Consider the following 14,464-nt stretch of genomic DNA (forward strand, 5'->3'; position numbering starts at 1 on the left):
AAAAAAAAAGGCCGTGTATCTGGAATATATATGATCTGGGAAATTCTGCTCTCAGATACAACCATTTCACAAAACAATTACAGCATATTGAAACACAAGAATAGCATATTGTCGAAACGCCTAAACTTCACAGCCAGCAGAAGACTACTGACTACCTAAAACATTGCAGCAAACGGAAGCAAGTAGAAACAAAATTGAATATCCAAATCACAAATTCTCACTTGTGACGGACACTATCCGTCACAAGTGAGTGACGGGTTACTTCCCTCTCACACAAATGCAAGTGGGAGGGCAAGTGGGGCGAAAATGGAGCGCTCCACTTGCCTCCCACTTGCATTTGTGTGAGAGGGAGGTGACCCGTCACTCACTTGTGACGGATAGTGTCCGTCACAAGTGAGACTAGCTGTATCCAAATTAAGCAGGTAAACAACAATTTACATAAGCTATACAGACGTGGCAATTTCATGTTCGTCATGAATCTATATCCGTGTATCTGGAAAGGCCAAAAGTCTGGAGTTATAGTCATCTTGAAGCCAAAGACCAGAAATTCAAAAGAAAAGAAGGTAAAGCAGCAAACCAAGTCATGAAGGCCATTCCTGTCGAAGTTTCAAATTGAAGGCAGTGGTTTTTTGCACAGCTATCAAGATCATTGCCAATGAGGACAGTAATCCCTGCAGAAGCACAGGCTGCCGCAAATATAAGCGTTGAGGTGATCTGCAATAAGAAGAAAAAAAGTATACACTGACACTTCTAACAACCTTTGTGATCTAAGAAATAATTCAACAAAAAAAAAAAAAAAAAAAAAAAAAAAAAAAAAATGGTAGTTTTGTATTGCACCTAAAAACACAAAAACTGCAATTCATGGAAATTACCAACATGTTATCTTGTTTAGTTTACAGAAAACACAGGAATACGAAACTTATTGGAATTTAAATTCTTTCAAAATACCTATTCTCCCAATAAGTAAGAAGTTTCATTTTCTATGCTCTAACAAATAAATTTTACATAGGATGATCTAACTGTTCCAATTGATTGATGTTCTCGCTCACCGAATAATGAACGTTAAAACCACTATTATCTTGCATAATAGTGGGGGTAAAGTAATCAAAATGATCTTTAAAAAGTTTCCAATAATGTAGTTATCAACTTGTCATAAGTTTATCCCAGGTAGCTCCATCTTGTGAATTTAGAACATCAAATTAAGAAATTTATGGATTGTGGTCTCGTATAAGTTCAAAACTGTAACCTTAGAATCGAAAAGAAGTCGAATGTACAGCAGATTGCAGCTTTTTTAACCTTAGCATAAGTTCTTGAATATGTTACACCATCCATTACAAATACCTTGCATTCTCAATAAGAAAAATAGTTAAGATAAACAATAAAAAAAATGGGTGTATGAGTAGTAGTGGGCCAATTACACAAAAGTGACCCGAAGTGTAAACCAAAAATGATGGAAAAGTGCAACTGGGGCCATTTACCCTTTAATTAGGGAAGTGATATTGCCACGACAAGATTGAACTAGTCCACTGGAATTTCAACACATTGACCTAAAATACCCTTTTTATGGCTACAACATGTGCAAAAGTTGGGGTTTAGCAAAGGGCAAATCAGCCAGATTCTTTGTAAATACTAGTGGATTATCCTAAGATGTCGTGGCATTCTCACCTCCCTTTAATTAAGGCAATAAGGCCGTTTTACAGCTTTGGTAGATCCATAAAGAAAATGGAAGCCATCTCTGAATCGAACAAACAAGGAAAAATGGAAAGTATTTGTGCATCGAAGGGTTGCAAATAGCATGAATGATGTTCCTATTAAGGTATAAGAACCAATGATTGGGCCTCAATCATCAGCTTAAGTTTTTGGTTAGCATTTAGTTGAGCTTTTCAAGCCCAAAGGACATTCGAGTGAAGGGGGGGTCGGTGTAGTATTGGATACGGCTATTTTGAGCGAAGTTTACAATTCTTTAGTCAAAAATGAAGTGTCGTGTCAGATACAATACGTATCGAACACAGGATACAACAGCTAAGTGAAATATCGGAGTAACATAGGGCCTTATTCATCACCCTAAGGCTTTGGTTGAGATGGTCTTCTCACAGAATCAGTCTAATGACTAGCAGAAAACAAAGAGACAATCTAGCCACTACTAATGTTCACCAACAAAACAAGGCCATTTGAGACAATTATGAACTTGCAGAAATAACGTTTCATCACTTACCCCATCACCAGCTGCAAACAAGCTGATAACTCGATAACTACGAAAGCTACGCTTTACCAGAATAGCATATAAATCAACCACTGCCAGCGAAAGGCTCCACATGATCTGCAGCCCAGCAGCAGCAACAAGGTACCTGGATCACCAATAGATTCCCCAAATTATGCAGAAGTTCGGAAGATTGGTATAAATGGTCACTCTGGTAAGCAGAATATGTCAAACACATTGCAGAAAGAGGCAAACTATTGAAGGTAATTGAAACAGAAGCATGTTTGCTTTCAAATTTAGGAATTATTCCATTCATAAACTCCTTTTTGGTGCAAAGCACATTTAATTGAATCTTTGAATATTTCGTTGTTTGTTCTTTATACTTTGTCAAACATCATAAAACTTTAGGCACCAAATTTTGATAGATAAGCAAATTTAATTTCATTTCACAACATGTTGCGAGAAGACTGTTACAAACACTATAAACACTGTCCAACTAATTTGTGACGCATAATATGAACAAAAAAGCTTGAATATTCCTCGAGTATGCACAATGCAGAGAAGCAAAAGTCTGTAAAACGGTATTTGTAATGGATGGTGTAACATATTCAAGAACTTTATGGATCCATAGAGAAAATGGATGGAAGCCACCTGTGTTACCTCGACTCTCTGACAAGCGTCACGTGTCGGAGACACCATTTTTATTTTTTTGCGACATCTGGACCAATATTATCGACACTGTGAAATGCCTTAAAAAATAATTAATTTTACATTTTCTTACGCATTACAGTTGTGATTGAAATTACTCCTACTATCAAATGCTCCTTGTAAGATTATGAGGAGATAAAAGACACAAATAAAACACTAGTGGATTTTTTAGGAGTCAAACAATAATACAAGTCAGGCCCCACAACTACTAGACTTTAGAGGATAAAATAATAAAAAAAGAAAGTACAAAAGTAGAAAACGCGACAAGCAGTAAACCACCAACAGTCAAATACCCATCAAAAGTCTAAAAACCCTAGACTATTGGATTTTTCACTTTCATAAAAAAAAAAAATAAGATGCTAGTGTGAGGTCGCTGGAGAGCCACCAGAGACGCAGGGGTAAGATCCACCAGCGGCACAACACATCGTTTTGCCCGTCAGTATGTCGGGCAATTGCTAGTTTCTCTCTTCTACTGTCGTGTCCTGTCACAGTCTGACGGATCTAGAGTCGTGTAGTGTCGACACACGTGGAGATGTGATGTGTCGGAGTAACACTGGTTAGTACTAAATAAAATTAATGGCTCATGGCTTCATGTATGCGTAGGAAGTCCTAGGTCTAGTTCAACCAAAACATCTAAGGACGAAAAGAACTCTGTTCACCACTGTCTATAGACTAATACCATTTTCATCTAGATTACTTTGCTTCAACAAATGGAGGCTTAGCCCTAGCCGTTTTAATTCACATGAAAAACAAAATTCCCATATTGGTTCCCTTAACCTAAATGATTCACATCAATGACTTCGGCCAATGCAATGGGGGTTGAGTTGTGCGACCACATTGTCCAGAGCTATATAGGTCTTAAAGGTCACCGCTACCGCCTATATCTGGACTCGGGTACCAATGACAAACACATATATATCCAAGTTTTGGACTAGCCATGACATAAATTCTTGAGACACGTTGTCCATATCCAAAAATGCATATATGAGTTCAGATACACGTCTTCAAACCAAAATATATAAAAATATAAAAATTTTGGAGTTTTAAAGTGAAATGAAGAGAGATTGAAGATACAAGGCTTGAATCCTCAAGAATCCTACTCCCTTGTGATTCTAACTTATGTAAGTTTTGTTTTAACGAAGATTAAGAAAAAAAATAAAATATTGAAAAAAGGGTGCATGTGAACAATATTTAAAGGAGAGGGGAAAATATTATTTAGAAGGTCATAGTCCCCACTCCTCAGCGAGCCATTAAACACTCTCCTCACCATCTGTCAACCAGCAAGACCTGCTACATTTCCTCCCCCTTCCTCCATCAACACCACTCGCTGTGCAGTTACGAAAATGGAGGCCATGAGGGAGGATTTGTGGCCGAGTATGTGGATTGGTCAGAGGAGTGGGGACTGGGGAGGGGTGTGGTTGCGCAGTGAAAAACATGGAGGAGAGGAAAGGCTGGCACTAGAAAGGTGGGACTGGGGAAGGAGTTGCGCGTAGAAAGATTGGTGTCAGACTGTCAAGAATCTAGCTGCATACTGCAATAGGTTGGTGGCAGTAGCTGCTGAAGTCATGGAGAATTGGTGAAGACATGGAGGAAGCGACTAATGGTGGCGGAAGCGGTCAATGGCGGGCAACTACTGAAGGTCGTGGTGGCAACCATGTCTATGGTTGATGAAGGGTGTTGGAATGGTTGAGGAAGAGTGAAGAAATAGTAAACAAATTTGTGGCTGGATATGACGAGCGTTTTTGGCATGGAGGAAAGAGAGTAAAGAGGGAGGGAGCGTTAAAGATATATTTGTTTTGGTCTTTTCAGTGGGTTTTTCTAATATGTTAATTAGTCAGTTTAGTTATTGTTTTATTCAGAATGTAGGTTAGGTTTTTAGTTTTGCGGCAGTATTTGTAAATGATTACACATAACTGCAGTAATTCAATAATTATAACATTAAAAAGTTGTCAAAAATAAGGAAACATAGAACAAACGATAATTTAGCTAATAAGGAAATAGGAAATACATTAAAAACACAGGCAGTACTCTTTTATTTCGTCTTTTTTTTTTATTAAATTAACGATAGACAAAGGGGACTTGAATGCAAACTTCATAATGACGTCGGAGTCCCATCATATAAACGAAACTGGAATACCCTCAAAAGCAGTCGAAGAATTAGACCACGAAAAAGCAACACAAACAGCGTGCCCTAATAAGATTTTCTAGTACACGAAACTGGGATACCGTTAAAAGCAGTCTAAGTGTTTGATATTCCTAGTACCATAGTGTAGTAAAAGCTTCCTTCAAAGTTACTTAGATTTTCACTATGTTGCTCATATCCGACACGGGTGCGTGTCCAAGTGTCAGACTCGGCCACTTTTATGGAAACAAATATGCATATTTTGGCTTAAAATGAGGTGTCGAAGTGTCATACCCTTGTCTGAGTGTCGAGTATCGGACACGGGTACGTGGGGGAATTAGAAGAGTCCGAGTAACACAGGATTTTCAAATGTCCTGTCATAAACATAACCAGCAACCAAAAAATGAGTCATCCTACCCTTTGCTTCATATAGCAATATCTTCCTCTACTTTTGTCATGGAACTATGGAGGTCTTTCTTTGGGTACGAGCACTGGTGAAGTTTCTGATTAATAACCATGAGTATGACATTCTTGACCCATATAGTCGAATGTCAGGTCATGTCCACCAGCTGTGAAGAGTCAACATATCACAAGTCCTGCATTTTGAAGCCGCATTGGACTGTCCGCTGCAGTTGTGGTGCAACAACCAAGTCCGAGATGGAGATCATGTTTAAAACTGTGATTTAATATCATGGCACCAACCACAAAATTCACACGCCCCATCAATCAAGTAGTTTTTTGCAGAGGGAAGTAAGACTGAGACGTGGGAAGGAAAATATGATATTGACAAGTGAAAGAGTTTATAGCCTGTTTGGATACCCATATTTGATTCTCAAATATGAATTTGGCCCAAATACCATGTTTGGCAAGCTAATAAAACTTGGATTTGGGCCAAATCTTCCAGGACTTATAATAAATTTTGCCTAGTACAAACCAAATAACACCTTCTACCCAGTCATTTAGAAATCCAAATCATCCAAAACTCATCCTCCCCTCATACTTTCTCTCACCTTGCCCTTACTTTCACGGTAGAATATCATTCTAGACTCTCATCTTTAATAAAATACTAAATTATTATTATCTCTCACCTTCGTAATTGAGATGAATAATCAATGTCTTGTTATGATATTAATGAAGATTTCAAAAAACAACTTTGAAGCTTTCCATGAGTAATTAAGGTAGGGTATTTACAGTTTGATGTAAAAATCATTGTTGGAACTTTGAAATATTCTTCCCAAACATCAAAATTTGTGCGATTTGATATGCGGGGTAATATTTTGGGTTCTCAAAAGGGGGAAGTTAAGGATGATTTGTTTCGTTCTTTCTTTTCTCCTTGATTTTTTAATTATAAGGTTAAGATCTTTTGGAATGCTAAATTTAGAATACTTAGTTTTGCCAAACCAAAAATTTGTATTTGAGACCACAATTCAAATTCTGCAATCAAAATAATGATTTACAAATCAAATATTTGTATCCAAACACCACCTTAGGGAGATTAATAAGGTAAGGGAGTAACCAAAAGAGGAGAGAGAAATATGCTATTGGAGGAGGGCGAATTCACTTTTTTTTTTTTTTAGTAAATAACTATTCAGTGGTCTTGCCCTCAAACACGAATCCTAATTGTAACCAAAAATGTTAACAAGGAGTTTCACCACTTTGTCAGTACTTCTTTACAGTACGTTACAACTTGGGTTACAGGATTCTCTCTAAGCCTTAGAAAATCACATATTAGTATAAGCGTATTCTATCATGGTGTTTACTCAAAATTACATATGTTTGATACTCTATTGAAACATTCGCAAATCAGATGTCTGTAGACATATCGAATTAGGCAACCATGTCATAACTCATCTAACAAGTAACAACATTTCAAAGATCGATCATTTGACAATTTCAAAGGAAACATATATGTGGAACCGATGGAGAATGCTTGAAAACCAGACCAAAACCACAGTTTGTCATCTACAAAACCATTCTGTTAGAGCTACATGGATAGTTGCACAAATAAACTACTATCAGCAAGAAAATCATCCTCCACATCTACATATTTAGCTGCTTATAAAATTTGTTAGTTGACCATTAACCCTTCGATACACGTCGAAACTATTTGATGAATTTTAGAAGTATAACAATAATCTTTCCCTGTATTGCTCTTTGATTTCATCAGGCCACGTAAGAGGGTAAGAGAGAAAGCCCAATTTTTTTGGAGCCTGAACCTACATGTTAATGTTTTATGGTTTCCAATAGTATACATCCTCGCTAAAAACATTTTTTCCTGATGCTAACTCAACAGAATGATGGTGCATCAACATGAGAAACACTCATACAGACCAGCCTTCAAGTACAAATGATACAAACGCAACAACTTCAACACAGAACTTTTACCATTCCAAGACCTGTGAGATCCCTCGACCATCCATGTTCTGTCTCGTAGTCGTAGTTTAGATGCTCTCATGGATTCGTCGAAGCTAAAATATTTAAGCACTTAGCATACCATGGTTCTATACAAAAGATTAACTGCATCCCCTAACAATTATATCAAGTTATAGAACAATGAATTCATCCTTTGACAACTCATGCTCCAGAGTCCAAAGAATATAAATTCTTTACCAATCATTCGAGGTATTCGACAACAATCACTACGGCGTTCTTCTAGCTTGTCCTTTGGCAAAATGGTTTGTACTTTCGAGCAGCCAAAGGATATAGCATTTCAACATCAGATCATAGAACATTTCCACCAGTCCTCCCTCCTTCCCAACTGAATCCAAAGTAATCTTGCTCATGCTTACATAATCTAAATTACCCCAAGTGCACTCGAAAAGCCTCAGCTCCTTTCTTCGTCTAACCGAAACAATCTTATTAACAAATGTAACTCAACATGTCACTATCACATGTAGATAGATATAGACCACCAGTTCAGTTCCACACAACGCTAAATGCGACTATCATCCCCAACGATCGCAATGACATAAATATCACCGATCACTCGAAACAAATCATATTCCAGTAGCTCAATTAAACCTATATACTGGTCCGATTCCCCCAATACCCACGAAATATCCCCATCTACCAATTACTGATAAAAGCAAAAACATCAGTACCCACAAAAAATTTCAACATACCCATTACATAAAATCATCTACAAACAACTACCAATCATTAATAAGCGCAAAGAAACCTGAAGAATGATAAAAATAACAGCAAAATTGATTAAAACAAAAAAAAAAAGAACATACCGAAAAGCAGTAACAGATGGGAAATCGGAGGTGGTAGCCATAATAAGGAGAGCAGCAATAGCAAAAAAAGACTGGAAAAGGCGCAAAACAAGGCCACCAGGAGTACCAGGCATGCCTTGGAAGTCCTTCATACGAAGACGAGGCGGAGCAGCACCGTCTACACCGCCGTTATCGATGGATAGAGGCGGCGCTTCGACTGGGTGAACCGCCGGACGGCTCATCATGAACAGATTCAGATGTTGCTGATTGATTATACTCCGAATTTTGGGTTAGTTTGATATTTCTTCTTCTTGCTTACCCATCAAACTTTTGAGTTGTGGTTTGCTATGCTGTGGAATATCAATTAGTAGATTATACAACTGGTTGTATGTAGTTTATGTACAACCTTTTCAATGTTGTTGAGTTTTGTTATAAAGTTGTCGAGCTTTACTAACAAAATTGTCGAGTTACAATACAAAGTTATTGAGCTTAAGAGGAATAATTATTAAACTCAATAACTTTTTAAATTAGCTCAATAACTTATAAAATAGCTCGACAACTTTGTGTAAAGAACTCAACAACTTTGAGGCGGTTGTACAATGCTAATATACAACTGGTTGTAAGATAGTATTTGTGGTGGAACATGGTTTTTTTTTTTTTTTTGGACGTGCTTTTTCAGATACGGATTTTACTCTTTCAATCACCACCTCCGATCAATCGACGGCAAACTAATTATTACTTATATTTAGAAAAGAAAAACTAATTAAGATTTTAAAAAAAAAAATTAAAACAAAACAATACATGCGACATCAGTACATCACCCATCTTTCATATTAAAAAAAAATTCGAAAGGAAACAAACAACATAGGCGACAAACCGTAGTCCTCCAGTCACCACCTGTCCATCCGTTACCATCACCACCTGACCTCCATTCACCACCCTTGTTCACGTCGACTACCCCCAGCCAACAACCCCAGTCCAGAATCCGACATCGACAACACGCAAGCCGTCATCTCCCTTCCCATCACCACCAAACCTTCGTTCAAGACACCCGTCCCAGCCCACAACCCGACGCTACCCGACGCTGACCACCCCTACCACCGCGCATACCCAGAACAACCGTCAACCACCGTGTCTTTCACCATCCATGAACCCTAATTAATAATGTTACTTGGCATATTAATTTCAGTCAAAATTAAAGTTATAATTTCAATAAAACGTGCTAATAATCGCTAATACACAAAACTAATTCACTAATTGAAGAATTATAATCCATTATTTAACAGATTAATTAGATTTAATATTGGGGAAAGATGTATATACAAGAGTTAATTATTTGATTATGACTAAGAAAAAAAGGGTATGATATGGAAACTTTATGAAAAAGTGTGTGTGAAAGAATAAAATTCGTATGTGAAAAAATAATTCCGTTTTTTTTTGTTATGAAATGTTAATTAGTGTGGAGGTATATTGGGCTTATACCCATTATGGCCATTGAACATGTAATTAGGCCTGATCCACTCTCCATCTATGTATTATATATACCCATAAGTGATGAATAATGATAATTCTATTCCCTCCCTCAATCTATTTTCTTCGTTTTCTCTCTAATTTCTATTTATCCTTCTCTTCAATTCTTATTGTATAACACGTTATCAGCACGAAATCTAGTAATCGATAAGTTAAAAAGACTGGTAAGATTTCTAATCAATTCCTTCATGAAATTAGTAGATTGAATCAATAACTTCGTCTGATTTTTTTGTTCGACTTTGTCACTAACAAATTCATAATTTCCTTAAATTCAATGATATACCGCTAGTGTATTAGTCTGATTATTTTTTATCAATAATTTTGTCTTATTGCTTTTATCTTGTCTGCCATGTGTATTGTTTTTTTGTTATGCGATTTATCCCAGATCTTCTAATCTATCTATGCTCTAATCTATCTATGTGTAGTTTTGGTTGTATAATCTTCATGATTTTCTCCCGTCAATTTAAGGTGAGGCTCATGTATATACTGGACTATAATTCTTTCTACTCAAACGACTTTAAAATCATACCAGTGGACAATTGTGTCCATGATAGGAGTAATATATTGCTGCAATGGTTGAGCAGTAAATATAATGTGAGAGTATTCGATCAAATTATTATGATAGTCTCCCGTCAATTTAAGGTGAGACAATATCATATCTTATTGAAGTTAGTCTCATATTCGTGTCATGTGAGACATTTTCCTATCTATTCAATTGTGACGCTCTCATATCTATTTAAGTGAGACGTGACTATATCTATTTAATTGAGACAATCTCATATCTATTTAACGTGAGACGATCTTTTTTCTATTTCATGCGAGATAATATCATGTCATTATAATTTTAGACGATCTCATATCTATTTAATTTAGACGATCTTATATCTATTTAATTGAGACGAGTTCCTATCTAATTAATTTTAGACGAGCTCACATCTATTTAACACGTGAGATACGATCGTCATTATAATTTAAGACGATCTTCTATCAATATAATATGAGATATTCTCATATCATTTTAACGTGAGAACGGTGCCTTATCAATTTAATCCATATCCTATCAATTTAATGTGAGACGGTCTTGTATCATAATAGTTTAAGATGATCTTTTATCAGTTTCGTGAGAATTCATCTCCTATCTTGTCATTCTCCTTTAAATTTTAAATGGAGACTAATTTATTATGGAGTAATCTTACCCATATTATTTATTTTCATTATCCCAATGACAAGTCAAATTCTCCATAGACTTAAATTATTCGTCATACAGAGTAAGTTTTTAACACAATTAAGACGACATACTAATGGTTACTCAAAATGAATAACTTCGTCATCATATTTCCCAAAGGGATATTAATATTTTTGTCCATTTATATTTCCATGAGACACTAAAGGTGTCATATTCGATTTACCACATCATTTCTTTGCCCAGATGGAAATAAATTATTTTGAGCATATATGTATTAAATTCATTAAATAGCTAATCATTATTTTAGCATCCATAAGTTTGGCATTTAAATGCACAATTGCACGTATATTGAGACATAGCCAACTTTGTATATAATTGAACTTGTATGTTTAAAAAGTGCTTAAAAGTACAAGTAAAAGAATTCTTATGTAAAATTAAGGTAACGGGATTCTTACTATACCCGTTTTACTAAACCTTAATTCTACACACACAATAATGTGCTAAACCTTAATTCTACACACACAATAATGTGCTCAGACACTTTTGTGTATAAATTTTATTATACGCAAGTACCTATATTAAAATTGTGTATGATTGATATTAGAAGATCTAAACAATGAAGGTGCACAACAGTACTCGAGGTTGAAAAAACCTTGTAAGTTCAATTGTACAAATTGATATTGTCTTCAGTGGCTTAAAAGCCGTATAACACAAATACAAGTACTTTTTGCCGTTAAAATTCACAATTTTATTCTTATTATGTGAACAAGTTGATCTTCTTATTGGGCATTTTTATTCAGCAAATTGATAGTCAATTGCATTATACACTACTCCCCAGATATCTTATAAAATCTTACAATAATGCCCACTCATGAAATCTCATTTATCAAGAGAAATCACATTCTAAGGTGGTCAAGTGAATGATTGCAATCTATCTTTAATATAGTTTTTACCACCTTAGGGGGAGAAAGTGAGTGAAAAGTTGGTAAAACGAAAGAAGTTTTATCATATTAAGTTACATTTACAGTGTAATATATGAAGAATGACGATTCTTGACATTTCTAATATGATCATAAAAGTATATCCATATGAAACGGATACACATTTGCGCGCAATATTCAATTGCCAATTGGATTAGGACTTTATAAGCCCGTTTAACCATCGGCATATTTATGGTTATTAACGAGCTCATAAACCTGAAATCCATCCAAATCATGGATATTGAAAACAATACTGTACAGCTTGCATTATCGAGTCATCATCATCATGTGCATATAGAGACTAAGTATACCATCTTTGAATTAGTTTCATATCACATCATTACATTTTTTCATGTCATATAGTTTAAAAATTAGTCACATATCATATGAATGCACATTGTTATAATATGTTTTGCAAAGAAAAGTTCAGGTGATTCCAAACTACAAAAGTGACAAGATCATTTGGAGTGAAGCTGCAAAATCGTTATATATGAATGACTATCGTCATATTATGAAATTTGGAGTGATCAACAATTCTAGAATAACTATTCTTGTCAAATTGAAGGCATCTATTAAGTTGATCAAGTACGATGACAGCTATTTCAAAGATCGAGAGCTTCGTCACATCATGAGTTGCATTAACGTTTTACAAGTGATGCAACTATCAGGGAGAGTGTGCACGCATTGTACTCCTTTTCCTTATCTATGGTTTTGTCTCACTAGGTTTTCCATAGAAAGGTTTTAATGAGGCAGCTTATTATTTATTTGCGTGTTAGAGGAATAATGTACTCTTTTTCTTTATTAGTGTTTTTCCCATAGGGTTTTTCTAGTAAGGTTTTAACGAGGCATGTTCTTTAGTAATGTACATCCAATGGGGAGTGTTATGAAATATTAATTAGTGTGGATGTACATTGGGCTTATACCCATTATGGTCATTGAACATGTAATTAGGGCCTGATCCACTCTTCATCTATGTATTATATATACCCTCATAAGTGATGAATAACGATAATTCTATTCCCTCCCTCAATCTATTTTCTTCGTTTTCTCTCTAATTTCTCTCTATCCTTCTCTTCAATTCTTATTCTATAACATTTTTTTTAGACAAGGGTGTTTGTTGTGGAATAATGTTGATGGCTCAAAGCAACCAGTACCTAGTCCATCATTTGACCACAACGATTCTTTTCGAAAATCTATTTTTATTTTTAGAACCTACTTGTTTCACAAAAGTTACTCCAAAATAAATTTTGTCAAACAATCTATATATATATATATATATATATATATATATATATATATATATATATATATATATATATATATATATATATATGATCTGTGCGAACCTAAAGTTCGGTGCGAACTTACGAACTGACTAAAAAAGCTAAACCATACAATAATCACGCGCGTTTGATCCATCATATTAGACCAAATCGGTGGTTAATATTAAATCCCTGACTTCCCAACTTCCCTTCAACATTTCTATATTCTCTCGTCACTCCAAACACAAACCACACCACTGACTACTTCTCTGATCTCCTGACGCCGGCACCGGAGCATCGAGTATCAACCGTCGACTTCAAATCTGACTAATCCTCGCCCTTTTCTCACACCTCACCATTTTCCATTTTCCATATACACCACACTACCATCGTGTTTATGGAATAAAATCACCGTCGCCAGCGCCGACAACATATTTCCCCGTCAATAATGACACTTATGGATTCAGAATATCAAGTCAAGAGCATTTACGGTATTTATTTTTCGAAATTTCTGGTCTTTTTTGGAGATCTAATAATTAATAAACGAAATTGAATTTAAAAAAAAACCATATTAATGGTGTCAAGAGCTGTAGTTATGGTAATGAACCAATGGTGATGATGATGAGCATAAAATTTGTCGGAAAGAGATACAAAGCGAGAAAAATAAGAACTAGTAAGGAGGTTACGCAGTGAGGAAGGGTCGTCGGAGTCGGGGAAAGGAAACAATGGCGAAGGAATTGGGTGGACGGGAAATCGTGTCGTCAGAGGTTACAGGTGGCCTCCTTTAATCGTGGTGTTTGTGAGTTTGTATAGCGGTGGTTGCTGATGTCATGAGCGACATCAGTTGTTGCCGGTGTTGGTGTTGTTGCCGCCGTTGGTGGCGTGACTGTTGTGGTATGATATGGTTAGTGGTAGATACGAAAGGAGTGGGTAGATGTACAGGTATGGCAGTGGATCCGTGGTGGAGACTACGGGTCAGTATGGACATGGGGTGTTTATGTTAGTCGGTGGTGGTGGTGGTGGGTGAAGCTGGCCGTGTAATGTGAAATGCAGGTGGTTGGATGGGTTGTGGCCTGGTGGTGGGTTTGGTCGATCATGGTGGAGCGATGGATACACAAAATACCATCTCGAATACACATAATATCATCGGTAGATACACAAATCGATTTGTGTATCTAGTAATAATATCATGTGTATCTAGTAATAATACCGTATTTAGAATCACAAGTAAATAATTGTAACAATGTCCTAATCGGAACAT

General features: G+C 36.0%; 1 protein-coding gene across 3 annotated transcripts; it reads right to left on the minus strand.

The window, feature by feature from the left end:
* On the minus strand, positions 1-8,625 carry LOC141599981 (CASP-like protein 5A2). Of its 3 annotated transcripts, XM_074420128.1 has the most exons (5): positions 8,267-8,625; positions 2,216-2,348; positions 1,247-1,341; positions 578-714; positions 1-493 (listed from the first exon to the last, which is right to left on the minus strand). In XM_074420128.1, the coding sequence occupies exons 1-4, from the start codon at positions 8,488-8,490 to the stop codon at positions 582-584; spliced, it is 585 nt and encodes a 194-aa protein (XP_074276229.1). In that variant the 5' UTR covers positions 8,491-8,625; the 3' UTR covers positions 1-493; positions 578-581. The 3 variants fall into 3 exon arrangements, with proteins under 3 accessions (XP_074276229.1, XP_074276231.1, XP_074276230.1); XM_074420130.1 differs by lacking the exon at positions 1,247-1,341 and having other exon boundaries at positions 8,267-8,621; XM_074420129.1 differs by lacking the exon at positions 1,247-1,341 and having other exon boundaries at positions 1-714; positions 8,267-8,620.
* Between the last annotated feature and the right edge of the window lie 5,839 nt (positions 8,626-14,464).

Source organism: Silene latifolia, chromosome 9, assembly GCF_048544455.1.
Source record: "Silene latifolia isolate original U9 population chromosome 9, ASM4854445v1, whole genome shotgun sequence".
Classification (NCBI taxonomy): domain Eukaryota; kingdom Viridiplantae; phylum Streptophyta; class Magnoliopsida; order Caryophyllales; family Caryophyllaceae; genus Silene; species Silene latifolia.

Bases quoted from the DNA above. Each gene is read 5' to 3' on its own strand.
- LOC141599981 (XM_074420128.1), bottom strand. From the start codon at position 8,490: ATGATGAGCCGTCCGGCGGTTCACCCAGTCGAAGCGCCGCCTCTATCC. The intron at 2,349-8,266 runs GTATGTTCTTTT...TTGGTGATCCAG, and splicing joins CCATCTGTTACTGCTTTTCG to GTACCTTGTTGCTGCTGCTG. The intron at 715-1,246 runs GTTACAGTTTTG...TTCTTATTGCAG, and splicing joins GACTTCTTTTCGATTCTAAG to ATCACCTCAACGCTTATATT.